The sequence below is a fragment of the Stegostoma tigrinum genome, chromosome 34 (genome assembly GCF_030684315.1).
Source record: "Stegostoma tigrinum isolate sSteTig4 chromosome 34, sSteTig4.hap1, whole genome shotgun sequence".
Classification (NCBI taxonomy): Eukaryota; Metazoa; Chordata; class Chondrichthyes; order Orectolobiformes; family Stegostomatidae; genus Stegostoma; species Stegostoma tigrinum.
This window is the reverse complement of record NC_081387.1, coordinates 23123392-23151160: the sequence shown is the minus strand read 5'-3', so window position 1 is coordinate 23151160 and position 27769 is coordinate 23123392. Positions and strand designations below refer to the sequence as shown.

General features: G+C 43.6%; 1 protein-coding gene across 5 annotated transcripts; it reads right to left on the bottom strand.

The window, feature by feature from the left end:
* Positions 1-40: 40 nt before the first annotated feature.
* Positions 41-26354, bottom strand: LOC132206197 (butyrophilin subfamily 3 member A3-like). 5 transcript variants are annotated; one of them, XM_059639435.1, is made up of 9 exons: positions 26219-26354; positions 25354-25441; positions 21080-21427; positions 17872-18156; positions 13138-13257; positions 12421-12453; positions 6094-6120; positions 4707-4733; positions 41-1365 (listed from the first exon to the last, which is right to left on the bottom strand). In XM_059639435.1, the coding sequence occupies exons 2-9, from the start codon at positions 25409-25411 to the stop codon at positions 848-850; spliced, it is 1416 nt and encodes a 471-aa protein (XP_059495418.1). In that variant the 5' UTR covers positions 25412-25441; positions 26219-26354; the 3' UTR covers positions 41-847. The 5 variants fall into 5 exon arrangements, with proteins under 5 accessions (XP_059495418.1, XP_059495419.1, XP_059495420.1 ...); XM_059639436.1 differs by lacking the exon at positions 26219-26354 and adding an exon at positions 25538-25556; XM_059639437.1 differs by lacking the exon at positions 6094-6120.
* Positions 26355-27769: the final 1415 nt, after the last annotated feature.

Here is a 27769-nt window from a genome sequence, read left to right as displayed (position 1 = left end):
CTCCCCTGGGAGCAGGTGGATGACAAATCCATCTAGAACATAGAACAGTACAGTACAGAACAGGCCCTTCAGCCCACAATGTTGTCCCGACCATTGATCCTCATGTATGCACCCTCAAATTTCTGTGACCATATGCATGTCCAGCAGTCTCTTAAATGTCTCCAATGACCTTGCTTCCACAACTGCTGCTGGCAACGCATTCCATGCTCTCACAACTCCCTGTGTAAAGAACCCGCCTCTGACATCCCCTCTATACTTTCCTCCAAACAGCTTAAAACTATGACCCCTCGTGTTAGTCATTTCTGCCCTGGGAAATAGTCTCTGGCTATCAACTCTATCTATGCCTCTCATTATCTTGTATACCTCAGCGAGTTTTGAGAAGATTTGTAGCTCAGGTTGAGGTTCTGGATGTGAGTTTGCTCGCTGAGCTGGAAGGTTAGTTTTCAGACGTTTCGTCACCATTCTAGGTAACATCATCAGTGAGCCTCCGAAAAAGCGCTGGTGTTATGTCCCGCTTTCTATTTATCTGGTTAGGTTTCCTTGGGTTGGCGATGTCATTTCCTGTTCTTTTTCTCAGGGGATACCTCAATTGTATACCTCAATTAGGTCCCCTCTCCTCCTCCTCCTCTTCTCCAAAGTAAGACAATCCCTGGCCTATCAGTGGTTTACATGGAGGGAAACCACCTCCTCTCTGTGAATCTGATCAAATGCATATTACATCACTTAAAAGCTCAGACAATCAGACAGCGTTTTGTAAAATGGCATGATTCTAGGTCCCTTTTTTCCTGTTAAACTGTAAAATACTTTGTAGAAACCTTCAGGTTAGAAACTTTTCACAGAAACAATGTTAAACTGGGCAGATTCTCAGCCACGTGTTACAGACTGTTGTACTGAAGAAAGGATACAGTTTCTCTGTGAATCCACATCCAGTGAAAATGTGCAGGTAAATCTTTGTATCTGCGCTGTAAAATGAAACAGTCCCGGTCTCATAACTGAGATAAACACCAATTTTCGTGGGAACCTCACCAGCTTGGATATCGATTGTATTTTCAGCGTTTGCCTGAAATTTATCCCCAGCCCTACCAATCGTCCACAGACCATTCTCTGCTTTCACTTGGATTTCTTTCTTCCTCTCCACAGATAGTGTGGCTACTCCCACAGTCCAGTGCTGATTCCCCACCACATCCACCTCCCAGTAGTGTGAGCCTGAAGTAAATTCCTCTGATCCCAGCACTGATTCCAAGACTGTAAACCTCTCTTCATTGTTGTCGACGCTCAATGCTGTCTGGGTCAATCTCACCTTCTTCCGATCTTTGGATACCTCAAGCTTTGGGTTTGCTGTTTCTGCATCCAGATTTACAGGGACTGGAAATAGAAAGGGAAAAATCTGAGAGGTTCAGTTAAATCAATCAAAACTAATGACTGAAATCCAAAATGAAGCCAGGGTTATTGGAACAAAAATCATGTTCAGGAGAACAAAAGCTTGTAATCTGTATCACTCCTGGCTGATAGACAGATGCCTGAAAGCACTTTACAGAGAGGAAGCAAACCGGGAAAAACAGGATTTCAACAGGACGTCTTTTAAAGGGATAGCAGAAGTATAGGAACAGATTTGAGGAGAGATTGCTGCAGGGAAGGTTGTGATGGATAAAAGCTGCCTCTAAAATTTCATCTGACAGGCCTGGAGAGAGCAAAGCTCAAGTTGATGAAAATTCGAGTTTTAGTGGCTGTGGAGTTACAGAAATATAAAAGGGTCAGTTCTGGTAAAACTCAGAGAATGCAAAATATTCTGATGAAAAGTCATTTGCTGGAACCTCAAGCTTTAATCTTCCCTTTACCACAGCTGTTGACTCATCTGCAAAGTATTTTCATCAGTCTCTGCCTCATTTTGTTGTTAGAAAAAAAACTGATCTTGAAATCCAAACATCTTTGAGGTCCAACAGTCTGTGAGCAGCAGAATTTCACACCCTCACTTTTTAATCTCATGACTTTACCACCAAGACAGAAGGCCAGTCCTGAGTCAGTTTCCAATTCCACCAAATACAGCACTCTCAATCTAATCCTGGCCCACTGCAGTGAGTGAAGATATTTTTGACTGCGCTATCAAGGGGGTATAATTTAGCAATAGCCTGCTCACCGACGCTCAGTTTCAGTCTGTTAGGATGGCTCTGCTCTAAGCTTTATTGCAGGTTTTCTCCAAACATGAACAAAAAGCTGAAATGCAGAGGCAAGCTGAGTGCAACTGTACCTGAGATCAAGGCTGTACTTGACAAAGTGTGGCACCAAAGAATCCTTGTAAAATGGAAGCCATTTCGAATCAAAAGGGCAGGATTGTTCATCGTTTGGAATCATTTCCTGTCCAAAGGAAGTTGGATGTGGTTGCTGGAAATCAATAATCTCAGCAAGAGACATCACTACAGCAGCTCCTCGGGGAAGATACTTTCGAATCAAGCTGCTCAGAGATGTGATGAAACATCTCTTCCTCGACCCAACCATCTTTAGCTGCCTGGGGTACAACACTCAGCACTATTCACCGCTCCTCAGATACTGAAGCAGTCTGCATCCATATGCAAGTGACCTGGACAACATCCAGGCTTGAACTAACAAGTTATTTTCATGATATAGAAGTACCAAGCAATTGCCTACATATCTCCTCTTAACATCCAACAGCATTGCCATCACCGAATAACCATCAGCTTTATGCAATGTGACCACCAGCCACAGATGCACCAGTCAAACAAATACTGTAGCTACAGCTCCAGGTCAAAGGTCAGTATCTCATGCCCTGACACTCCAAAGCATCGATGAAGAAGCCTTCAGGAGTCTGATGGATACACAAGAAGTTCAATATCATCTGGGATAGATTCGATAGAAATAGGAGGAACTGTGTCTTCACCAGGTAGCCCTGGCCACCCAGCATTCATCTTGAAGACACAAGTGGGGCCTGAGAAGGTCAGGAGTGCCTGAGAGTGTAAGTATTGTGAGAAATCTCCTCACTGAGGCCTGAAGAAACATTTACTAATAGCTTCAGAACAGCTGTACGTTGAGTGAAAGTCTTTCCTGTTGGGTAAGACCAACGTGCAATCAAGGATCTCTGACACATGGGAGAATCCAGCAACGAACCCGATTCCTATAAACCTCTCACATTGATCATTCAGACTGGAAATCCATAGATACTGGCTGGCCCTCTTCAACATAGCATTGGCATTCTTCTTAACTAAGTGAGGAGCCACACGATGGGAGTGCCCAGAGATACCTGGAAAAATGCATGGCATGATCCTGAACTGTGGAAATTGAGTACCATTCCCTTCCACCCTCTTCCATTGGGCAGAAGATACAACAGTTTGAAACCACATAATGAACAGACCTATCATATATTCAAATTGATCTTTCTCTGCAGCTGTAACATTGTATTCGGCATTTTGTTCTATTCTCCTGATGTACTTAGGTACGTTATAATTCCCCCGGATAGCTTGCAAAGCAATACTTTGCACTGTACCTCAGTACTTGTGACAAAAATAAATCGAATCAAATCACCGATACTGGGATCCCACCACTTCCCTTTGGGCTCAGCTCCTCATTCATTGCGGTGAATGGTCCAGTGACCACCTTCCTACAGAGACACAGACTTTGAAACCGTTACTGCTCTGACATTTACAGGTCACTGGGCCTGTGACGATAAGCCCCCTCTGGTGCACACTGCTGTCTGCATACTGGTAGCAGTGCGTACCACACACGAGGTACACTGCATGCACTCACTCAGCTTCCTCCTACAGCAGCCTCTCAGAGTCACAATGGCACAGACAGTGGTGATTTAGCCTTCATGTCAATCCCAGCTCTCTATAAAACAATTCAGTCAGTTCTATTCCTCCATTGTAATCCCCAAACCTTGCAGCTTTACTCGCATTATGTGTCCATTCAATTTCCTGATAAACCCCTGACCCCCACCACCGTGGAAGACAATGGAAGCAGATGCATGGGGTCATCACCACCCGACAGTTACAAGGCCCCTCCTCACACTCAGACACCATCCTGAATGGGAACTATACTGCTGTTCCTTCACTATTGTTGGCATAACATTCTGGGAATACACCCCTGACAGCTTTGTGGGTGCATCAACACCACGTGATCTCCCATTGTTCTAGGAGCCTGCTCAACTGCACCTCCTCAAGGGAAATAAAGGATGGAAAATAAATGTACACATTCCAAAAATAAATTAAAATGCAGCGAAAGATGACTGGACCTCGGACCATACCCAAGGAACAGGTGCAATGTCCTCAGGCTGAATTAGATCAGGAACAGACCAGGAGTCACAGGATGGAAAGGATAAGAGTGACAGACACTGAACTATATGAATTATACCTGTTAAAAATACAGAAATCTTCCAACTTCAGAGCTGGTTTTCTGAGTTCACATTGCTGGCCTGTGAGTCGCCCAATTGTCATGCAGATTGGAAACTGCATCCATGCTGCTCTTGATCTGCCATTCATTCCCATCGATAGACGGAAAATTGTGGGCAGTGTAGCAGCTATTTCCCAATCGGTGCTGCTGGGGTTTGATACCCTGATGCAGCAACAGGAACCCAGAAAGTTCCCCTGAAGGATGCACATTGTTACTGGAGAGTGACAAGAGAAGGTGGCTCAGGGATAAAATCCCTTGTAGTTACTCTTCCATAAATACTCATTGTGATAGCATAAGGACCTTACCTTTGCACTTCGAAATATTCTTCCAATCTGAAATCAGAAACAAGAAACCAGTGAAACCGGGGAAATCAGCATGTATATAATTCCACAGAAGAAAATGGCACGTGAACTTTTAACTGCTGGCTGTGAATTGGAAGGCATTAGCCTGAAAATGTTGAGAAAGTTAAGCTGCAGTCTGGGCGGTAAGGGAAGAATTTCCTCATTCCGGTCTTTAATCTTTTTCAAAACCATTTCAAAGTTTCACACCAACAGCAGCAGTGACATGTTACATCCTACTCCCGTGTGAGGGCACAGAGAAAGCTGAGACAGGTCGCTTTATATAATCAGTAATGCCGCTGGCACACAAGTGCCAGGCAATGACCATCTCTCAGAAGTGGGCATTTAACCAGCTGCACTGACAATCAACATTCCCACCATCACTGATTGCCAACCAACAACATCTTGGGAGTTGATCATTCGCCTGAAACTTAACCAGACCAGCGACATAAATACTGTCACGATGAGAACAGGGAAATCTGCTGGCAGTGACTCAGCTCCTGACTGACCAACGTCAGTCAAACACCTACAAGGAATGTGATAAAATATTTGCCAATTACGTAGAGATGTCCTGCAACAACAACACCACTAAAACTTGACCCTTTGCAGGGCCAATCGACCTGACCTTTCAGAACTCAATCCACCACCTTAAACATTCAGTTCAGCCCGTACTGATGGACAACGGCAGCAGTGTGTCCCAGCTATAAGATGCATTACTGTAACTCACTGCACCATCAGTGTTCTCTGATAACTCCCTCCAAACCTACAACCTGTCTCACCGAGAAATACAGGTACAACAGACTCACTGAAACACCTTTCCATACCACGCACCATGCCGATTTGGAACCATGTCACTGTTCCTTTACTGTCACTGCATTAAGATCCTGGAACGCCGTTCCTTTCAGCCCAGTCTGAGTCAAATGGACGGGGCCTGTGGCTTCTTTTTCAGGATTCACAGCCTAAATAATAGAACCTTTAGAACGCCTCCCTACCCCGCCCTCCATCCCTCCATTGCTTCCCCCACTCCATCTCGAGGTGAACAGTGAGGTGAACAGGGAGGGCCAGATACCACCTGGATCTTGATGCCTGTGTGGGGGCATGGACTCAAAGGAGTGGGGAGCATACAACCCCATCTGGTGTTTAAGTGATCCCAGTCGGGGGTTCCCACAGTTTGGGAAGTCCTGCTCCAATCTTGACTCCCTTAATGCACTGCAGGCTGCTCTCCCAGATTTTACCTTCTATAAACTTAAGGTCATGGAGAAGTTTGCTGCTGTGTTTTAACGTGCAGCAAATCTCAGTCACTATCAGCCATGTCCTCACTGACCCACATTTCAAGACAAACAGTATACCGTACCTGAATCACTGACAGATTTCCACCGACCTAAAAATAGAAATCAAGCTGTTAATACACTTCATTGATTTGGTTGTCACAAACACTAAATTATTGGTAGGTACATCAATATGATACTCAATCCATGTGATACCAATGTGATACCACGATGCCTACAGCGGTTTTAGAAGGCATCTCATCACCGCCTTCTCAAGGGCTACTAGGATTAGCAATAAATGCTGACCCAGCCAGTGATGTCCATGTCCCACCGTGAATTCAAACAAAGGTTCTCCGTATTTGAAGTGGTTTGAGTGTTGAGATCTTACCCAAACAGGTGTTAGCCTCGATTCTGTTGTATCTCTTTCACCTCTGAGGCAAGAGGTTGTAGATTCTCCTCCAAACATCTCAGCATGTCATCCACACTGACCCTCCCAGTGCAGTGCTGAGGGACTGCTACACAGTCAGAGGTGTCATCTTTCAAGTGAGATAACATAGAACATAGAACATAGAACAGTACAGCACAGAACAGGCCCTTCAGCCCACAATGTTGTGCCGACCATTGATCCTCATGTATACACCCTCTCATTTCTGTGACCGTATGCATATCCAGTAGTCTCTTAAATGACCCCAATGACCTTGCTTCCACAACTGCTGCTGGCAACGCATTCCATGCTCTCACAACTCTCTGCGTAAAGAACCTGCCTCTGACATCCCCTCTATACTTTCCACCAACCAGCTTAAAACTATGACCCCTCGTGCTAGCCATTTCTGCCCTGGGAAATAGTCTCTGGCTATCAACTCTATCTATGCCTCTCATTATCTTGTATATCTTGTTAAACCGAGCCTTGTCTGCCCCATCAGTTGGACATAAAACATCCCGTGGGACTGCTCTGACGATCCATGGGATTGTCCCTGGTCAACATTTTTCCTCAGCCAACATCACAGCTCACGCATTGCATCACACTCTGTTTGTGGGACATTGCTGCAGAATTTCTCACAATGAAACAATGAACACACCTCGGAAACATCTTGTTTCTCAAGCGTTTTGAAACATCCTTTCATGATACTGTACAACAACATCATTCTTAATGTAACCCTTACTTTTGTACAGGCGAATATACATCAGTGTTACTATATATCTTCTAAACAATGACATTTATTCATGAGACAGTTTCTCTTATAATAATAACACTAATTACACTAAGGATGCTACACTTCCCTGGGCAGCTCCGTCATGTCTTGCTCATGTGGTCTTTTCTTCACATCTGGCCTGAGAGAGTAAACCTTATCTGGTTATTCAATCACAGGACATCATTTTTTACTGGATACAAGGCACAGCACAAACAGAAGCAAAGGAAAATTCTGCTCCTCTCTCTCTGAGCATTTCCATTTTGACTAAAATATTCAAGACTGCTATTTCCCAGCTACTTTCACATCATACAAAATGTAACCGACTCAAAATGTTAACTTTCTCTCTTCACAGCCGCTGCCTGACCTGCTCAGTTTCTCCAGACTTCCAGTTATCCACAGTTCTTCATTTTACTTCAGTCACACAGGGCACTCTTGTTTTCTTATTTTGCCTTTCATTGATTCACCACAGATTGAGGACCTCACCACAGGATTTAGGTTCTAAATGTGGTAGGTAATGCTGATTTGGTATCGCTGCTAGACTAGTAATCCTGAGATCCAAGTAATAATCCTAGCACAGTACATGGTAGCATTTGATATTTAAATACCTGGAATTAAAAACCTCATGATGGCATGAAGCAATTCTTACAAAAAACATCAGTTTCACTAACTTCCTTTAAAGAGGAAATTCTGCTGTTCTTATCCAGACTGACCTACAAGCAGCTCCAGGCCAACAGCAATGTCACCAACTCTTAACTGCCGTCTGAAATAACTCGCAAGCCTCTCAGATGTAACGATCAGTAACAGAGTCATTGAGTGATCCGGCATGGATACAGGCCCTTCAGCCCAAACTGGGCCATGCTGACCACGGTGCCTGCTCAGCTAGTTCCAACTGCTCGCATTTGGTCCATATTCCTCTAAAACTTTCCTATCCATGTCCCTATCCAAATTTTTTTTACAACGTTGCCATTGTACCTGCCTCAATCACTTTCTCTAGCAGCCCATTCCATACACAGAACACTGTGTGTGAAGAAGTTGCACCTCAGGTCCTTCTTAAATCTTTCCTCTCTCACCTTAAATCTATGCCCGCTAGTTTTCAATTCCCCATCTCCCAGCAAAATGACTACATGCATTCATCCCACCTATGCCCCTCATGATTTCATACACCTCAGTAAGGTCACCCGACCATTCCTTTGAACATAGGACAGCAAGTCCTATCCTGACCAAACTCTCCCTAAAACTCAGGCCTACTAGTCCTGGCAACATCCTTGTAAGTCTTGCTTGCACACTTTCCAGTTTAACTCTGTCTGTCCTATAACAGGGTGACTAAAACTGTACACAATGCTCCCAAGTGCAGCCTTACCAATGACTTACACAACTGTTACATAACGTCCCAATTCCCATACTCAGTGCCTCGGCTGATGAAGACCAGCATGTTAAATGCCTTCTTCACCACCCTGTCTACCTGTGACGCCGCTTTCAGTAAATTGCGTACTTACACTCCTAGATGCCTCTGTTCAATAACACTCCTCAGGGCCTTACAATTTACTGTTTCAGTCTTACTTGGTTTGACTTTCCAAAGTGCAACACCCCACACTTATTTGTATTGAATTGCATTTATCCATCCTCAGCCCACTTCTCTGTCTGATCAAGATTCCTCTGTATTTTTGATACCCTTCTTCACTGTCAACGATACCTCCTAACTTTGTAACCTCAGCAAATTTACCAGTCATGCCTTATACATTTACATCCAAATCATTGATGTAAATAACAAATAACAAAGGTCCCAGCACTGATCCCTGCGGCACACCACTAGTCACAGGCCTCCAGTCTGAGAAACAACCTGCAACTGTCACCCTTTGCTTCCTACCATCGAGGCAATTTTCAATCCAATTAGCTAGCTTTCCCTGGATACCATGCGACCTAACTTTCATGACTAGCCTGCCATGCAAAACCTTGTTAAAGGCCTTACCAATGACCATATTGACAACATCCACTATCCTACCATCATCTATCCTCTTGGTTTCCGCTTTGAAAAACTCTCAAAGATTTGTCAGATATAACTTCTTGGGCATAAATCCATGCTGACTATCCCTCATCAGAGCGTGACTATCCAAATGTTGGTTGATCCTGTCCCTCAGTATCCTCTCTAATAACTTGCCTACCACTGATGTCAGCCTCACTGTCCTGCAGGTCGCTGGACTATCTTTGCTCCTTTTCTTTAACAGTAGAACAACATCAGCCACCATCCAGTCTTCCAGAACCTCATCAACGGCTAAAGATGAAGCAAAAATCTCTGCAATTTCTTCCCTAGCCTCCCACAATGTCCAAGGATGGACTTGATCAGGCCCAGGGAATTTATCTAACTTAATGCGCCTAAGGCTGCAAACACCTCCTCTCTGGTCGTATGTATGTGGTCCAACACGTCCCACTTATTCCCTTAGCATCCACGATTCTCTCCTCAGTGTTGACTCTATTGAGGGGCACAGATAGGATGAATGCATAAGGTCTTTTTCTGAGGGATGGGAAATATTCATTACAAATCTCCCCCATCTCCTGTGGTTCCACACATAGATGGCCATGCTGATCTTTAAGAGGATCTATTCTCTCCCTCGCCAGCCTTTTACTCTTCATATGGCTATAGAACCTTTTGGGATTATCTTAAACCCTTATCTCCTTTATTCATTCAGGTGATGAGGGTGTTGCTGGCCATTTATTGCCCTTCCCTAATTGCCCAGAGGGCAGTTAAGAGACAATCACATTGCTGTTGGTCTAGAGTCACATGTAGGCCAGACCAGGTAAGGACGGCAGTTTCCTTCCCTAAAGAGCATGAGTGAACCAGATGGGTTTTTCCGAACAATCAGCAATGATCCGTGGTCATCATTAGACTCTTAGTTCCAGATATTTATTAAATTCAAATTGCACCATCTGCCAGGATTTGAACCCAGGTCTCCAGAACATTATCTGGGTCTCTGGCCCACAGTCCAGTGACAATACCACTGCACCATTGTAAGCTCAATATCTGCCAGATCCAGCTCATACCCTCTTTTTGCTCTTCTGATTTCCCTCTTAAGAGTGCTCCTATACTTTTTATACTCAAATAGGGATTCACTTGAGCCTGATAGCTTAAAATGGAATGTATGCCTTCCATTTCCTGACCAGAGCCTCAATATCCTTCTTCACCATGGATCCCCAAATCTGACAGCTTTTCCCTTCACCTTAACAGGAATGTACTGTTCCTGGACTCTTGATATTACACTTTGAAAAGCTCCCATTTGCCACACATTCCTTTTCCTTCAAACAGACTCACCCAATCAACCTCTGCTAGATCCTGCAAAAGGCCACAAAAATGGTCCTGCACCAGTTTAGCACCTTAACCTGTGGACCCCATCCTATCTTTTTCCATAACTATGATGGAGTTACGGTCACTGCAAAGTGGTCTCCGACTAACACTTCAGTCACTTGCCTGAACCTGTTCCAAAGAGATGGTCCAGTGTTGCACCCTCCTGAGTTAGGACCTCAACGTATTCACTTACCAAACTTTCTGAGACACATTTGAAAAATTCCACCCCATCCGGACCTTTTACACTCTGGGTGGTCAAGTCAATACTGGGGAAATTAATATCTCCAACTTATATTATCTATTATTCTGACAGGTAACTGCAATCTCTCTACACATTTGCTCCTCTAGTAACCACTGGCTGTTGGGGTGGGGGGGGGGGGGTCTATTACACAGTCCCAACAGAGTGACCATCCCCTTCTTGTTTCTAAGTTCTAACCATATGACCTCATTTGATGACCCATTTGGAATATCTTCTCTAAGCACTGCTGTTATGTCCTCCCTTATCAAATGGCAGCTCTCCTTCCTCACTTACTTGGACTTCTGTCACACCTGTAGCTTTTGTATCCTGGAACATTGAGGAGAGAGTCCTGCCCTTCTCCCAGCCCTGTTTCTGTTCTGGTTGCAATATCCCAGACCCCACAGCCAATCAATTCTCTGAGCTCATCGGCCTTACCAGTCAGGCCTCATGCATTGAAATAAATGCACTTTAAACCAGAAGCCTTTCCTTTCCGTTACTGTATCCCCGGCTATCCCAAATAGTAACTGTGCTCTCAATGGCTAATGTATTTACCCCTGATTTCTCAACGGTCTCTCTCTTATTCAGAGTCCCAAAACTGTGTCAAATTAGTTTAAACCCTCCTGGGTAACAGGAACAAAATCTCCCCCCGAGGAGAGAGGTACAAGTGTAACCCGTCTCTCTTGTACAGGTCACCTCTAACCCAGAAGAGATCTGAAAACCCTGCCCCTACACCAGCTTCTCAGCCACGCATTCACTTGGTCTATCTTTCTATTTTTACCCTCACTGGTGCGTGGCACTGGGAGTAATGAAGAAATCACTGCCCTTGAGGTCTTGCTTTTTAACTTCTTACTTAACTCCCTGGGTGCACTTTGCAGGACACCATCGCTTTGTCTACTTATGTCATTCATACTGTTGGCAGATACCTTGGTAGAATCCAGGTTAAATCTATGAAATATTTCTCATAAGAAGGGAGATATTTAGAGAGGATAGGAAATAGATTAACTCAAGGTGTCAGGGTTTTTGTGTGAAAGGTCCAGACCAGAATTATTCGTTTAGAACCAGGGAGGTGTTGTGAAGCTGAGAGTGTTTGAGTTCAATTGTGTTACTAATCAAGGATCAGCTACCAAAGACCAGGAGTTGAAAGAAAACATTACGTCAAGTCTATAGATGTGACTCAGAAAGGATTCTTGTGGTGTCTAAGATAGTAAAATGATGCTATTGGGATCAAGAAGATTGTATTCTTAATTGAGCATTTCTAAAATTTTCAAACTGTGTTAAATGTAAATACATTGCTTCATTCTATGTTACCATCTCTTGTATATTACTTTCTTTTATCTTTGAAACCAAATCTTCAGTATTGTACCTTTATGGTTCAATGAATGACCACATCATTAAATACAAGGAAGAAGCAAACAATGATCTATCAAGCGGGATTTTAGTCTGTAAAAACATCAGCGAATCTCAGCAACATTTACCTCAAAAATGGCAAATTTTGCAAGGGTACTGCTTATATGGTAAATTGTGCACAAAGTAATTTTCAGTAAGACTGCTTAACAGGCATTATTTAGCAGTTAGATGTGCCATCTGCACGTCAAAATACCTAGGCCCCTGGCTGGAGGACAAATATTTCATCATTTCTTACCGTATTGTTCAATCGTCTTGTCATGCCGCAGTTCTGAAAGAAATCCATTAAATATAAATTGGAATTAAAAATAAATGTGACTTAATTCAACTGACATACTTTCACTTACTACGAACTAATAGCATTCATTTCAATTTGAAACAAACCCAGATTAGCACTTCTTCAGTGTAACACACACCAAGCTCTATTTAGATGGTAAAGAGTTAGACTGTGCTGCGTTTCATGTTGTATTATACAATGAAATTGGCTTCTTTGTACAGAAGATTGACGAGGAGGTAGAACAAAATTAAACAAAAAGATCTTTTTTGCAGATATGGGAAAAAAAATTGAAAACAATGAGATAACAAAGTGTGAAACTGGAGGCACACAGCAGGCCAAGCAGCATCTTAGGAGCACAAGATGCTGCTTGGCTGCTGTGTTCATCCAGCTTCACACTTTGTTATCTCAGATTCTCCAGCATCTGCAGTTCCCATTATCTTTGAAAACAATAATATTTGATGAAAAAAAATTAAAACAAAGGGATCTCTCAGACATGCTGCTGGCTTCATTAAAACAGCAATCTCCTCCCCTCCCACTGTGACCAAAACTTTCATGACTGAATTATCACATCTATGGTGCAACACAAAAAGTACAAACAAAAAGACCCTGGTTCAGTTTTAACATTTTCCTTAAGTCCCGAATCTGTCTCCTCCATTGTCATTGAATTTGAGACTGTACCTTTAATATTTCTGAGTTGTTTCACATCCCAAAGGATCCCAGCGATTAAAGTAATTATGAGAAGACAGAGCACCACAGATAAAAACACCAGCCAGCCTGAGACAGATGGGAAGAAGTCATCTGCAAAGTAAATGGCAGTTAATCAGATACTTTTAACTTCTGACCTCTTCCACTGTAATCATCCTTTTCAAATGACTGATTTTAGCACAATTTCGAGTTTATGGCCCCATGCTGAAGGCTGAGGTTTCAAACAAATAAGTGGGCAGTTAAAATTGCCCATGTCACTCTCTTCTCCTTGAGTCACTTGGATCCCATCAACCACGGCTTTTGCATGACTGTTTACTGTGCTACTAACTCAACTGGCCAAAGCTGGCCTCTTTAAACATGTGGGTCAAAAATGGGCAGTGCTATTGGACCCAGTGCATGATGAAGTGGAAATGTCACTGGGGTCCAAGAGAATGTTCTGGGGATACAGGTTCAAACCCAGCACCGCAGTTGATGAAATTTAAATTCAACAAATAAAACCTGAAATTTGAAGCCGGTCTCTATAGTGGTGACTGTAAAGTGAACATCAATTATTGAAAAAACCCATCTGTTTCGCAAATGTCCTTCAGAGTAGGGAAATCAGCCATTTTTACCTGGCCTGGCCTACTTGTCACTCCAAACCTACACTTTTAACTACCAGCTGAAATGGGTGAACAAGCTACTCAGTTAAAGGGCTGTTAATTGATGGTCAACAAGTTGACAACTATCATTTTGATGCAAGAATCCAGACTTATTCAAATTTTACCACACTCTTTGTGCTATTATCAATTTACGGCATAAAGTTTTTTTGTGCCTTTTGAAATTTATTGACAAACAGACAAAAGGCATCAAGACGAATATCATCTACTCCTAGAGCACTATTAATCGGGTGAAAATTACTCGTAATCTGCTTGTATTTGTCTATCTTTCAGGACAGAGAGCTGTCAAGAACTGTATAATGTGGATTTGCACATTCCAAGGTCCAGGGTCCCTGCTGGGAGCTTGGCACATCCATTGTTAAGCTCAATGGAGAAACACCGCAGAGTAAGGCCCTTCCATTAAAGGCTTTTTAAAAATCAACCTTTGCCAGGTTGTTATTACACACCTCTCAAATAGGTGGGACTTGAAATCAGATCTTCTGGCTCAGAGGTAGGGGCACTACCATCCAAGAAGTTGGATCCCACATCAAATTCCTCAAGTTCCTTTTTTTGCTACTTGTTTCTGGGATATGGGCGTCGCTGGCTGGGCCCAGCGTTTGTTACTTGTCCGCATTTGACCTCGAGAAGGTGGCGGATGAGCTGCTTTCTGAAACCGCTGCAGTGGACCTGCTATGAGTTGACCCATAATGCCATCAGGGAGGGAATTCCAGGATTTTGACACAGTGGCAGTGAAGGAACGGCGACATATTTCCAAGTCAGGATGGCATGTGGTTAGGATTGGAGCTTGAAGGTAGTGGTGTTCCCATATGTCTGCTACCCCTTGTCCTTCTAGATGGAAGTGGTTGTTTGTTTAGAAGGTGCTATCCAAAGATCTTTGGTGAATTATTTTGTAGATAGTACACACTGCTGCTACAGAGCGTCGGTGGTAGAGGGAGTGGATGCTTGTGGATGTGGTGCCAATCAAGCAGGTTGCTTTGTCCTGAATGGTGTCAAGCTTCTTAAGTGTCGTTGGGGCTGCACCCATCCAGGGCAAATGGAGGTTATTACATCACACTCCTGACTTGTGAACTGCAGACACTGGACAGGCTTTAAGTAGTCAGGAGGGGAGTTACTCCCACAGTATTCCGAGCTTCAGGCCTGCTCTTGTAGCCACAGTGTTTATGTGGTGAGTCCAGTTGAATTCCTGGCCAATGATAACCCCCAGAATGTTGACAGTGCGGGATTTAGCGATGGTAACATCATTGATTGCCAAGGGTCGGTGGTTAGATTGTCCCTTATTGGAGATGGTTATAGCCTGGCATTTGTGTGGCACAAATGTCACTTGCCACTTGTCAGCCCAAGCCTTTATATTGTCCAGACCTTGTTGCACTTGAACACGGGCTGCTTCAGTGTCTGAGGAGTCGCGAATGGTGCGGGACATTGTGCAATCATCGGCCAACATCCTCACTTCTGACCCTAGGATGGAGGGAAGGTCATTGATGAGGCAGCTGAAGATGGTTGGGCCTAGGACACCACCCTGAGGGTCTCCTGCAGAAATGAGCTGGAGCTGAGATGATTGACCTCCAACGACCACAACCATCTTCCTGTGTGTCAGGTATGACTCCAACTACCAGAGAGTTTTCCCCCGATACCCGTTGACTCCAGTGTTGTTCGGGCTCCTCAATGCCACACTCAGTCGAATGTCACCTTGATGTCAAAGGCTGTCAGTCTCACCTCACTTCCGGAATTTAGTTCTTTTGTCCATGTTTGAGCCAAGGCTGGAACAGGATCAGGAGCTGAGTGGCCCTGGCAGAACCCAAACTGGGCGTCACTGAGCAGGTTATTGCTGAGTCGGTGCTGCTTGATCGTGCTGTTACTGACACCTTCCATCAGCTTACTGATGATCGAGAGGAGACTGATGGGGCGGTAACTGGCCGGGTTGGATTTGTCATGCTTTTTGTGTACTGGACAAACTTGGGCAATTTTCCACAGTGTTGCAACTGGACTGGAACAGCTTGGCCAGGTGAGCAGCAAGTCCTGCAGCACAAGTCTTCAGTACTATTGCTGGAATATTGTCAAGGCCTATAGCCTTTGCTGGATCCAGTGTCTCCAACCATTTCTTGATATCACATGAAGTGAATCGAATTGGCTGAAGACTGGTATCTGTGAAGCTGGGAACCACTGGAGGAGGCTGAGATGGATCGTCCACTCAGCAATTCTGGCTGAAGATTGCTGTGAAAGCTTCAGCCTTATCTTTTGCACTGATGTGCTGGGCTCTTCCATCATTGAGGTTGGGGATATTTCTGGGCCCTCCTCCTCCAGTGAATTGTTTAATTGTCCACCTCCATTCACATCTGGATGTAGCAGGACTGCAGAGCTTAAATCTGATCTGTTGGTTGTGGGATCACTTAGCTCTGTCTATCACTTGCTGCTTTCACTGTTTGGCGTGCAGGTAGTCCTGTTTGGTGGCATCGCCAGGTTGATATCTCATCTTCAGGAATGCCTGGTGCTGCTCCTGGCACACCCTCCTGCACTCTCCATTGAACCAGGGTTGATCCCCTGGCGGGATGGTAATGGTTGAGAGAGGGATATTCTGGGCCATGAGGTTACAGATTGTGCTGGAGTACAATTCTGCTGCTGTTGATGGCCCACAGAGGCTCATGGATGCCCAGGCTTGAGTTGTTAGAGCCGTGTGAAGTCTGTCCCATTTAGCACGGTGATAGTGCCACACACCACGATGGAGGTTGTTCTCAATGTGAAGGTGGGACTTTGTCTCCACAAGGACTGTGCGATGGTCACTCCTACTGATACTATCATGGACAGATGCAACTGTAGCTGGCAGATTGGTAAGGATGAGGCCAAGTATGTTTTTCCCTCTTGTTAGTTCCCGCTCCACCTGCCGCAGACCCTGTGTAGCAGCTATGTCCTTTAGGACCCGACCAGCTGATCAGTAGTACTGCTGCCGAGCTATTCTTGGTGGTGGACATTGAAATCCCCCACCCAGAGTACATTTTGTCCCCTTGACACCCTCAGTGCTTCCTCTAAGTGTTGTTCAACAGGGAGGAGAGCTGATTCATCTGCTGAGGGACGACGGCATGTGGTAATCAGCACGAAGTTTCCTTGCTCATGTTTAACCTGAAACCATGAAACTTCACGGGGCCCCAAGTCAATATTAAGGTCTCCCAGAGCAATACTTTCCTTATGTATACCTCTGTGCAACCACCTCTGTCCTGTTGGTGGGACAGGACATAACCAGGGATGGTGATGGTGGTGTCTGGGACATTGTCTGTAAGTTATGATTCTCTGAGTGTGACTATATCGGGCTGTTGCTTAACTCGTGTGTGAGGCAGTCTTCCCAACTTTGGCACTCGCGCGCCCCCCCCCCCCCCCCCACACCAGGTGTTAGTGAGGAGGACCTTGCAGGATCAACAGGGCTCTTTCTGCCGTTGTCTTTTCCAGTGCCTAGGTCGATGCTGGGTGATCTATCTGGTGTCATTTCCTTGAGACTTTGTAGCGATTGGGACAACTGAGTAGCTTGCTAGGCCATTTCAGAGGGCACTTGAGAGCCAACCACATTGCTGTGCGTCTGGGGTCACATGTAGGCCAGACCAGGTGAGGATGGCAGATTTCCCTTCCTAGAAAGACATTGGTGAACCAGATGGGTTTTTCCAACAACTGGCAAGGATTTCATGGCGATCAGTAGATTTTTAATTCCAGGCATTTTTAAAAATTTGTTACTGAATTCAAATTCCACCATCTGCTGTGATGGAATTCGAATACAGTTCCCCAGAACATGAGCTGGGTTTCTGAATTAATAGCCTCGCAATAATACCATCAGGCCATCGCCTACTTCTGTCTGCACCAGAGAAATGTTTGACATGAAATCCAAATGTATACTGTAAATGTAAACTCAAATTGTAAATGCAATGAGGTACCTCAGAGTGTGACACTGTAGTCAAAAGCGAACTCCAGTGCACCAGTAAATTCCATCTACTATGTAATTTGCTTTTCTGGATTTGACAAACAGCAGTGTTTATTTTGAAAATAAAGCTGTATTTGATCATTTACTGACCTGCTATCTGGATGTCTGCTTTTTGTTCTTCTTTCAAAAGATGGTTATGTGTGAGGCACTTGAAGTTGTTTGTTGGATCTTTTGTTACAATTACACTGCTCTGGACATTTACAAGACCTTTTGAGTCACGTCGATTGTTTATTTCAGACTTTGCTGTTAGGTTCTGTCCATTTCCACCAGTCCACGATATCTGGGGCTGCGGGAACCAGCCATTAGATTCACACACAAGCCGAATTCCATTTTTATGGTAACCATCGACCTGGATCCAGTGCTCACGTCCCACTGCTACAATAATCGAAAACTCTTTTAAACATTTCACAAACAATTCTTAACCCACAAGTGATGTTCATTTACTGTTATTGAATGATAATATAGTCCTGAGTATTTCTGTGACATGATTCATACGATGTGTACGAAATTTCATCACAAAATGTATTTTTAATCTACTGATCCAAAAATTAAAACAAAAGGGAATCCAAATGTCTCAGATATAGTTAGAGGAGGGGTTGGGCTGATAAGGGATCACAAAGGAATCCATAACAAAGACAGAAATTGCTGGTGAAACTCTGCAGGTAAGGCAGCATCCGTAGACAGAAAGTAGAGTTAACGCTTGGAGTCTGGTGACTCCTCATCAGGACTTTGTTTCAGATCTCCATCATCTGCAGTTTGATAATAAAGGGATCTGTGCCTGGAAACAACGGGCACGGCTGAGTTATTTTCTGAGTGTTACGCCAAAGCAGAAGATCCTGATGAAGTCACAGAGAGAGGAGAGGTAGCTGAGACATAGATGGGCTAAAAATAAATAAAAGAACAACTATTCACTCGGCTGGCTGAACTTCGACTGATAAATCACTGTAACCAGATAGGATACATCCAACATTACTGAGGTTCTGCCATTATCCTCCAGTCCTGCTCAGCTGTAGTTGAGGCTCAAGAGAAGTGGAGATGTGCAAATATTGTACATCTTTTTATAGATGTATGAATTTTATAGTTCAGTCCATTTAATCATTTTGTGGCAGGAAGTCTTTTAGAACTGATAATCTGGGAGAAAATTAACAGTTACTTTGATAAATCTGGATCACGTAAGGCAGGCCAGCTGTACCTGTAAAGGCAATCAGCATTTAACTTTATTAACTCATAAAATAATTCAACAAGAGAGCCTTGATGAGGGCATTACAATTGAAGCGGTGTATTCTGACTTTCATAAGCACTGTGAGGAGCTCAAAGTTCACTTTCACTGAGTCTTGCTTCTCCAGTGCACTGACTCTGATACTTGAGGGAATCTGAAGTGTCTCAAACGTTGACCTGTTTCTAAAAGTGAGTCAAGTTTTGCACTTGGCGTTGAAGTTAACTTTATCCTTAATTCACAGGTTCCTTCAGAATCAGAGGCACGAGCTGCAGGCAGCCACACAGTGAGCAAGCGATTGATTGGGCCTCGTAAATTAGAAGCTGATTCAGCTCTTTGAAATCGTGGCCAGATTGAACGCAGGAGATTTTGATCCATGCAGAACCAAAGTTGTTAGAATACAGTTTCAGGGAACTCCACTAAGAAAATGTGGTAAATCAGCAATTTTCTCACACTGACAGACAAGGCATCGTTCTGATGTTTGAACGAAAGGCAAGGAGTGACCTGAGACAGACAAAAAATGTCAGTAAGACCCAAGAGCTGAGAGCTGGAGGCATGAATTAGGTCAGCAGGTTGGTGATTGGTTCGGAGTGCCTTTTATTCTAAAGTTAGGGCCGTTATTTAAATTAGGGCCATTGCAACTGAAACACTGCATTAAACTTAAAGCCTGACATGTTAATACCATTCAGTGATGTGTTTGTATTAATTAAATACAACTTGATGAAGACAGCAAGACAGCTGTGTTGCAGATGTTGGTGAACATCAGTGTGATCCACAACAATGTCATGTGCAGGAAGGGTCTGCAGCTCAAGGAATGTAGGCTCCGAACACTGCAATGCATCAGGGATGAAGAATGTAAGTTTGACACTGTCTCCGGAGGCTGATTTGTTCCATGGTGAGGAACAGAATGGTGGAAGGAGGAATGAGGCAGTTTAAACATCCAGAAGGTAACATTGAGGGATGAGCCTCAGTCCATGTACCTGTCCAACAGCTTTGATGGTTCTTGCAGGGGCTTTAGGGAGCATGAGGAAACTGATGACAACACCCAGGAAGAGAGTACCATTGAAGTGGGGGTGGACTGAGATACAATTAGTTTAACATCCCATTGTAAAGGATTCCCTCGCAAAGAGTGATTATAACATTACAGAGTTTCATACTGAGATTGTGGTTTTTCACTCACAGTCTTAAACGCATTTATAAAGAAATGAATACAGATTGAGTTGAAGCAGACCATCTGCAGCGAACTAAGGTAATTATGGACAGTGTCAAATTGAAAGTAAATACATTCAATGCTCCAAAGATTCACTGGAGGACTGAAGGTCAAGAACATTTTAGAAATCAGCAAAGGATAACTATAAAAAAGGTAAATTTTCAAGTCCAAGAAAAATATGCGAGAAATACAAAAACATATAGCAAGACTTTCTATAAATTTACACTGTAAGGCAACACTTCTAACTGTCAATGTAGCCTGGAATTAGCAAAATCCTAATCATCGGGGAAGGAGTCCTGTCCATAATGGAACAGATTTGGTCAGTCATGACTGCCCTTGGATATCAATCTTGGGGATGAAGAGGGAGGAGTTAGGGAAACGTCTTTTCACTCCCATGTTAGAAGGGAAGGCTGGGAGGCCGGAAGTGCAGTGGTGATTTGGCAAATTCACCCATTTTGCAGCAGCCATTTTGTGAGCAGCAATGGATTGAAGCTCTAAAGAGAAATGTCAAAATTCCAGGATACTTCCTGCAAAGTCTGTACAGATCTGTTTTGCACTGCTTGTCTTTACTCATAGATAACTTGTGAATAAAGTATACTTCTGAAATTAAAACTGGAAAAAAAACTCTTTTGGCTACCTCAACTTTCACCAAATCAGCTTTATGCAGGTACATCATCCCCTGCTACTGCAATAATACAGCCTGCAAATTTTTTTACTGCAAGTGTTTTCCTGATGAAATGTACAATATGTTGTTCAATGTTCTAAGTAAACGTTTTCACTAGATAAATAACTACTTTCATAAAAACAACTTGCATTTTGACTGAAGTATCAATTTGATACGGTACTGATTTGTCGTAGATGTGTTCACTCACCTCCAACTTTTAGCTCAATCGTAGTTTCTTCAAAAGCTGTTTTGTCATCAACTGTGCACAGGTATTTCCCCTCGTCAAACACCCTTATGTTCTTTATTCGAAGAGAAACATTGCCTTTGGACACTTCATCTTTAAACAGTTCAGTCCTTTTCTTGTAATCCTCATGCTGAGCAGCAGTGTTGTCTTGCCCGTTTCTGTATGAGTGAACCGGTAACCGAATGCCTGATTTAAACCAGCGCACCACCATGTTGTTGGCAAATACCTTCGGCACAAGGTAACATTCCAGGACAGCATCTTCACCCACAACGGCTACCACAGGACGGCCTGGGCCACTCACTCGGAAGTCACCTGCAGAGGTGGTGTCTCATTTAACTACTGTAAATCTCAAATACATCAATCATTACACTTTAAAATCACTGTTATGAGGTGACACTTTTAATCAAACAAACAAGATTTCACACGATCATTGTTAATTTAACCAAAACATGCAGAAATGACGCAAATTAGCTGGTATATTGTGGCCAATTAATCTATAAATTACATACTAAGTAGCTGATACAACAAAGCTCAAACTCACAAATTGGCAGGCAGTCACTCAGTGTAAATGGTCCAAATCACAGCTATCACCTCTTGCAAAGCCTAAGAGCTCCTCAGGTAGAATTCCAGTTCCTTCTTTTTGGGTGTACCCACCAATCTTCCTCTGGCAACAGATCCCTACCAGAGCTCCCTGGGCACAGATATGGCCAGAACAGCACATTCTGGACCTCCCTCTCTAACAGCATTGTGGATCTACTGACCGCCCATACACTGCAGCAGTCCAAGAAGGTTGCTCACCACCATCACCTACTAAAGGGGGCAACTAGGAGCAGACAGTAAATGCTGGCTCAGCCAGTGATGCCCATGTCTCCTTCCTAACTAAAGAAAATGTCTGAGACTGTGTCACCTGGTTCGAGACCCCTAGCAGGAGGAACATTGCTTCATCCTTCCTTGTCAATCCACATTGGAATTGTTCATGTTTGAATAAGTTCACTCCAGGAAATACAGGCCAATGATCTTTGCTCATAGGACAATCCTTGCATTACAGGAATATTTTTTGCTGAAACTTTGTTGCACTCCCTCTCTGCAAATATCTTTCCTTAAGGTCATATCGTCAATACTCTGATTGTGGCCTGCGCTTGCATCTAATAAAGCTGCGTACCGAGCACATGGCCTCACACAATTAAATAAAAAACAAAATTAGAAGTGAGTGGCTCTGTGGCTCAGTGATAAGCACTGCTGCCTCACAGCACCGGGGACCCAGGTTCGATTCTAGCCTCAGGCAACTGTCTGTGTGGAATTTGTACTTTCTCCCTGCGTCTGCGTGGGTTTCCTCCGGGTGCTCCGGTTTCCTCCCACAGTCCGAAGATGTGCAGGTTAGGAGAATTGGCCATACTAAATTGCCTGTAGTGTTCAGGGATGTGTAGATTAGGTAAGCTAAAGGCATGGGTTTGGGTGGAATGCTCTGAGGTTCGGTGTGGACTTGTTGGCCCGAAGGGCCTGTTTTCACACTGTAGGGATTCTATAATTCTGTGAAGGTAAGGAGACTAGATCTGACCACGTGGACCCAGTCAGAGACCTGATCGTATTCCTGCCAATGTCCACTTTTGACGGAGCCAGAGGTGAATACAAAACTCTTCCTCAGTCTCTGCCCACTTCACACAGCTTTTCCCCACCCCAACATCACAGACTCCATTGTAACATGACGAACACAGTAAATAATGTTGTTTCATATCACACAGAAATAAATTTGTGATCTGTTCAGATTTGTTTAATTGATATGTTCTTGTTACATTCAAGTATATCTGAATCTGTTGCAAAGTAATCTGTAACCAATCAACCTCTTTCAAATATACAACAAGAAATGCATGTTGCAGCCAGTGGGGAGAAAGAAAATACTTCTAGCAACAGCACACCAATCACAGTCACAGATTCCTTCAGCACAGAAGATAGCCATTCAGTCCACCGTATCTGACACAAGGGAATACACCAGTGTAATCTCCTGCCTTTTCCCTATATGCCGGAGTACCATTACTATCCAATATACTCTTGAATATCTCAATTGAATATCCCTCCACCACATTTCAAGGCAGTACATTCTATAGCCTAACCAGTTGCTGCATGATAAAGTTTGTTTCAAATCAGTTTTTTTGTCTTATTTACTAATGTACCATTTCTACACTGCTCATTCTTAAACTTAGTAAACCATCTGAAAATTTCTGACAGAATATTGATTGCCTACATTGAATAATTGTGGTCATGAACCGTATAAACTAAGATGGTTATACGCCAGAGGGTTAGATAGGGTGGAGAGGGAGAGCCTTTTTCCTAGGATGGTTACGGCGAACACGAGGGGGCATAGCTTTAAATTGAGGGGTGAAAGATATAGGACAGATGTTAGAGGTAGTTTCTTTACTCAGAGAGTAGTAAGGGATTGGAACGCTTTGCCTGCAACAGTAGTAGATTCACCAACTTTAGGTACATTTACGTCGTCATTGGATAAGCATTTGGACGTACATGGAATAGTGCAGGTTAGATGGGCTTCAGATCGGTATGGCAGGTCGGCACAACATTGAGGGCTGAAGGGCCTGTGCTGTGCTGTAACGTTCTATGTTCTATGTCAGATACACAAATCCATGGAGACGCACATTAAGATTCTCAACTGAATTTGCCATTCTTGTGTCACTTCGCCTACACTACACTGTAATCAACTTTGCAGAGGATGCCTCATTCTCATACCAAAGTCTGTGTATGCATCAACGTGGTCTATGATGTTCAGGAGTAACTGTCCTTTTAGTTGGCATTTCTGAGGGTCAATGCGTGTCTGAACTTAACTCACCCAGTGAAGCATTAGCATCTGAGGATCTACAACATACATTTCCATTAGCTCACATCGTTCAGAACACCATAGCAAACCATAACCTCGGCTTCCTTGCAAAGGTGAAGAGTCCAGCCACATTGTGTGACAAACTCACAAGTCAATTCATTGTGAATCAGCGTGAGGGATACAGCCAGGGTGCAGCTGTGTCGAGCTTTAGTAAGGCCACATGTGGAATATTATATTCAGTTCTGGTCACCGCACTACCAGCAGGATGTGGAAGCTTTGGAGAAGGTACAGATGTTGGCACAGACTTCATGGGCCAAAGGGCTTGTTCCTACGCTGTACTTTTCTTTGTTCTTTGGATCAGGAACATGTCGCTGTCATTGTGCGCGCCTTCTGACACAGTCCACAGAATTTCTGCTGACTCATCTGAGATGGAACCAGCACTGAATGGATTCCTCCAGGCGATGCTGATCATGAGGTGACATGAGGTGTCACCAAACCCAGCAGCAACAGGAACCTCCAACCACTGAGCCACCAGGGGAACAGCCCCAATTTCCCTGAGAGGTGGGCACGAATGTAAGTGAAATGATCAGCCTCCTCCCTATCAATATCGACAGCTGTCAGAGTCCAAGTACAGGCTGAGACTGAGGAGGTCCTGGCTATCATCACTGAGCTGTCATCCATGTTGTGTCTATACCCTCTGTGGGATATTCTGGACACTGAACAGCTGGGAAAACGGCAGCAGTTTCTGAGGGTGAGGATACTGTCAGGGAGGAATATCACCAAGGCCATGATAGGTCTAATACATGAAGGCAGTCAGATCCCTGTTGATACCCATTTCCAATAAGTTTGCGTTGGGTGAAGATATCACTCAGTTTTGTTGATTTCTGTAGCTTTAAAAACAAGCAGCCCATATTTCCTGACAAAAACATGGCTGACCTGATGTGGTGTCATGTTCAGCCTTTCCTGTCAGCGCCATTACCTCCGCTCACCTGTCAGTCAAAAACTGTACCTAACTCAACTATCTTAAAGACTCAGCTTCCACAACCTTCTGGCAAGGAAATTCCACACTCTAAACTGTCCCTAAGAAATAAAAACATTCTCATTGCCATCTTAAAAGGGTGAGCCCTTAATCTTAAACAGCCTCTCTCACACAAGAGGAGATGTCAGCCAGGTATCTGTTGCATTCAGTCCCTACAACATCTGATACGTTACACAATAGACACTGTAATTGCAGTTCATCTGTTGAGTTCATTTCAAGGAAATGCCAAACTCTCATGTGTTAAAACAGCAAATAAAGCAAAGCAACAGTTAAGGTCTCAAATATTCACTCAATAACGTACTGTTCCAATTTGATACCTGGTTGATGTGTTGTATCCAATCAAAAATGATCAAATGTTAATATATTCCTTACCATACACAGAGCATGGAATCCCAAACAGCAAAAGCAGGATGAGGTGAACTCCTTCCATCTTTGTGGGGTCTCAGCAGAATAACCAGGCCTGATACACAAACAAAATACAGCTGTCATTCAGTGCCTTCAATCTTTGTTTCAGAGTATAAACCTTTCATTGTTCAATACGCCATGTATCACAAACCTCCTGGACATATTCTACTGTCCAGATTAACGCAATTCTTTGATATTCCTAAAGGTGTAATTATTTTTTCTTTAAATTACATCAAATTTTAAATTTCATCCCTTTCATCCGAAGGGAGGCGGAGGAAAGTGGAGAGGAATTGACGGATTGAGGGAGGGAGAGAATTCCGGACCTGAGGGTCCAAGCAGCTGGACTCACTGCTCTCGATGGTGCAGGCAGAAAACCCGAAATGGGAAAGAATGGAATCGGAGAATGGACTCAGCACAAGGGAAACTCTTCAATTAAAGTTTATGTCGGGAAATGAAGCGTCACAATTGTCTCCAGGATTGAATTATTTGCCTTTAAACAGAAACCCCAGTGGGTCATGTTCCATCTCATGGCCCTCACTCTGTTCCTCCTTTTCACTTCCGTCTCCCTTTCCAGTCGCTGTGTCTGACCCTGAGAAGTGAATGTTAGACATTGCCTCTCCCTCCTGTTCCCTTATACTGACAGGAACCAGCTCCAGGCTCTGTGCAGCTGATCAGAGACACTGGAGAAAGGTTTCACCTTTTCACTGCACAATCCCCAGCGGCTCCCCGTTCAACTCCTTGGATTTGATTGGGATCTTTCAGCGGGACTAAAATCCACCCGATCCCACTGGGAATGAGCCCTTCCTGAAATTAAAGAGGGTTTCAGACTCACCTCTTACTTTCCCACAATCTGATCGAACATTTTCCGCCTTTTCTCGGACAAATGTGTAAAAAATAGAGACATTCACAACGACAGCCCCTCCCTGAAAACATTTACTTTCGTTTTCACTGAATTCGCTCTTTGGCTTTTGCTCCCTCCTTCGAACAAATGTGTCACTGCGGGCAAGTTGCTCTTTCAACTGTAATTCACCGAAAATTATTAATGTTAATAAAGTTAATGCATCACCTCCAGGCATGTATTTAATGGATAAAGTGAAGTTTGTGTGAATACATCTCACTGTGGGACCAGAATGATTTTCCAGGCGACGCTTTGAATTCCAGCCTTTGCGCTGGGACCTGTATTGGGGCAGAGTTTGGGAACCACTTGTCACTCCACAGCATTAAATCTTGATTGATTGATTTTGATTTACTGTTGTCACATCTACCTAAGTACAGTGAAAAGCTTAGATTGCGAGCAGTACAGAGAAGTCAAAGTAAGCAAGGAAATACAGATCATCGGGTGCTGCGACAAGTGAAACAGAATACACTGCACAAGAGGTGCATGAAGCAACAGTGACATTAATAACACCAACATTATTTGGAAACGGCCATGCATCAGTCCAATATCAGCAGGGAAGAAGTTATTCTTGAACCTATTGATACATGTGTTTAAGCTTCTGCTTCTTCTGCTCGATGGAACAGCTTGTCAGACAGCAGTCACTACATCTGCAAGAGAAATTCACAGCCTCAAAACAACCCGTACAGTAATTGATTCCTCAGCTGTTGGAAACATTCTGCTGCCTTTTTATAAACTGTACTCAAATGATGAGAAAGTTAGCACATGGTGCAAAGATAAAATGGGCTTGACACTGAACTACTGCCCATTCTTATCAGATATATATCTTTGCTTTCCTGTCCTCCTGACCTGTTATACAACTGGTTTCCACTTTATCCTTGGGGATGGATATCACTGGCAAGTGATTTGACGTCAGCCTGACTCGGTCCTTCTTGAAACATTGGGAAAGGTTTGACAGAACTGAGGGGCTGGTTTGACAAGTCGTTCTCAAACTGCTTAGCTTGAAGGCCCTGAATCAGTAATCATCAACCACCAACAAACCACCCCGCCCAAACTCACACACACAAACACACACACACAGACACACAAACACACACACACAAACACACACACACAGACACACAAACACACACACAAACACACACACAAACACACACACACACACACACACACAGCTAAATTAGAAGTGTCATAACTTGGACGTATTCCTTATAAAGAATGTTTTACTAATGTTGTTAACAAAACTAATTTTCCATTTCCTGACAGATATGACTGAGTTGGGTGCGTCGTGTTTGTCTCTCCTTAGGAAGGGAACAGAGACAGTGAGGTCAGTGAGAGGCTCCCAACTGCACTCAGTAAGAGATGTTACTGTGTTGTCAGAGAGAAATAACTAAGTGATTTCTTTCTTTATTGAAACAGTTTTACTTCAAATAGAAAAATTAAAATTCTGATTTGGTAAGTTACTGCAAATGAAACAGTATGAAAATG

Bases quoted from the DNA above. Each gene is read 5' to 3' on its own strand.
- LOC132206197 (XM_059639435.1), bottom strand. From the start codon at position 25,411: ATGGAAGGAGTTCACCTCATCCTGCTTTTGCTGTTTGGGATTCCATGC. The intron at 21,428-25,353 runs GTAAGGAATATA...CCACCTCTGCAG, and splicing joins GATTCCATGCTCTGTGTATG to GTGACTTCCGAGTGAGTGGC. The intron at 18,157-21,079 runs GTGAGTGAACAC...CGATTATTGTAG, and splicing joins GATTGAGCTAAAAGTTGGAG to CAGTGGGACGTGAGCACTGG.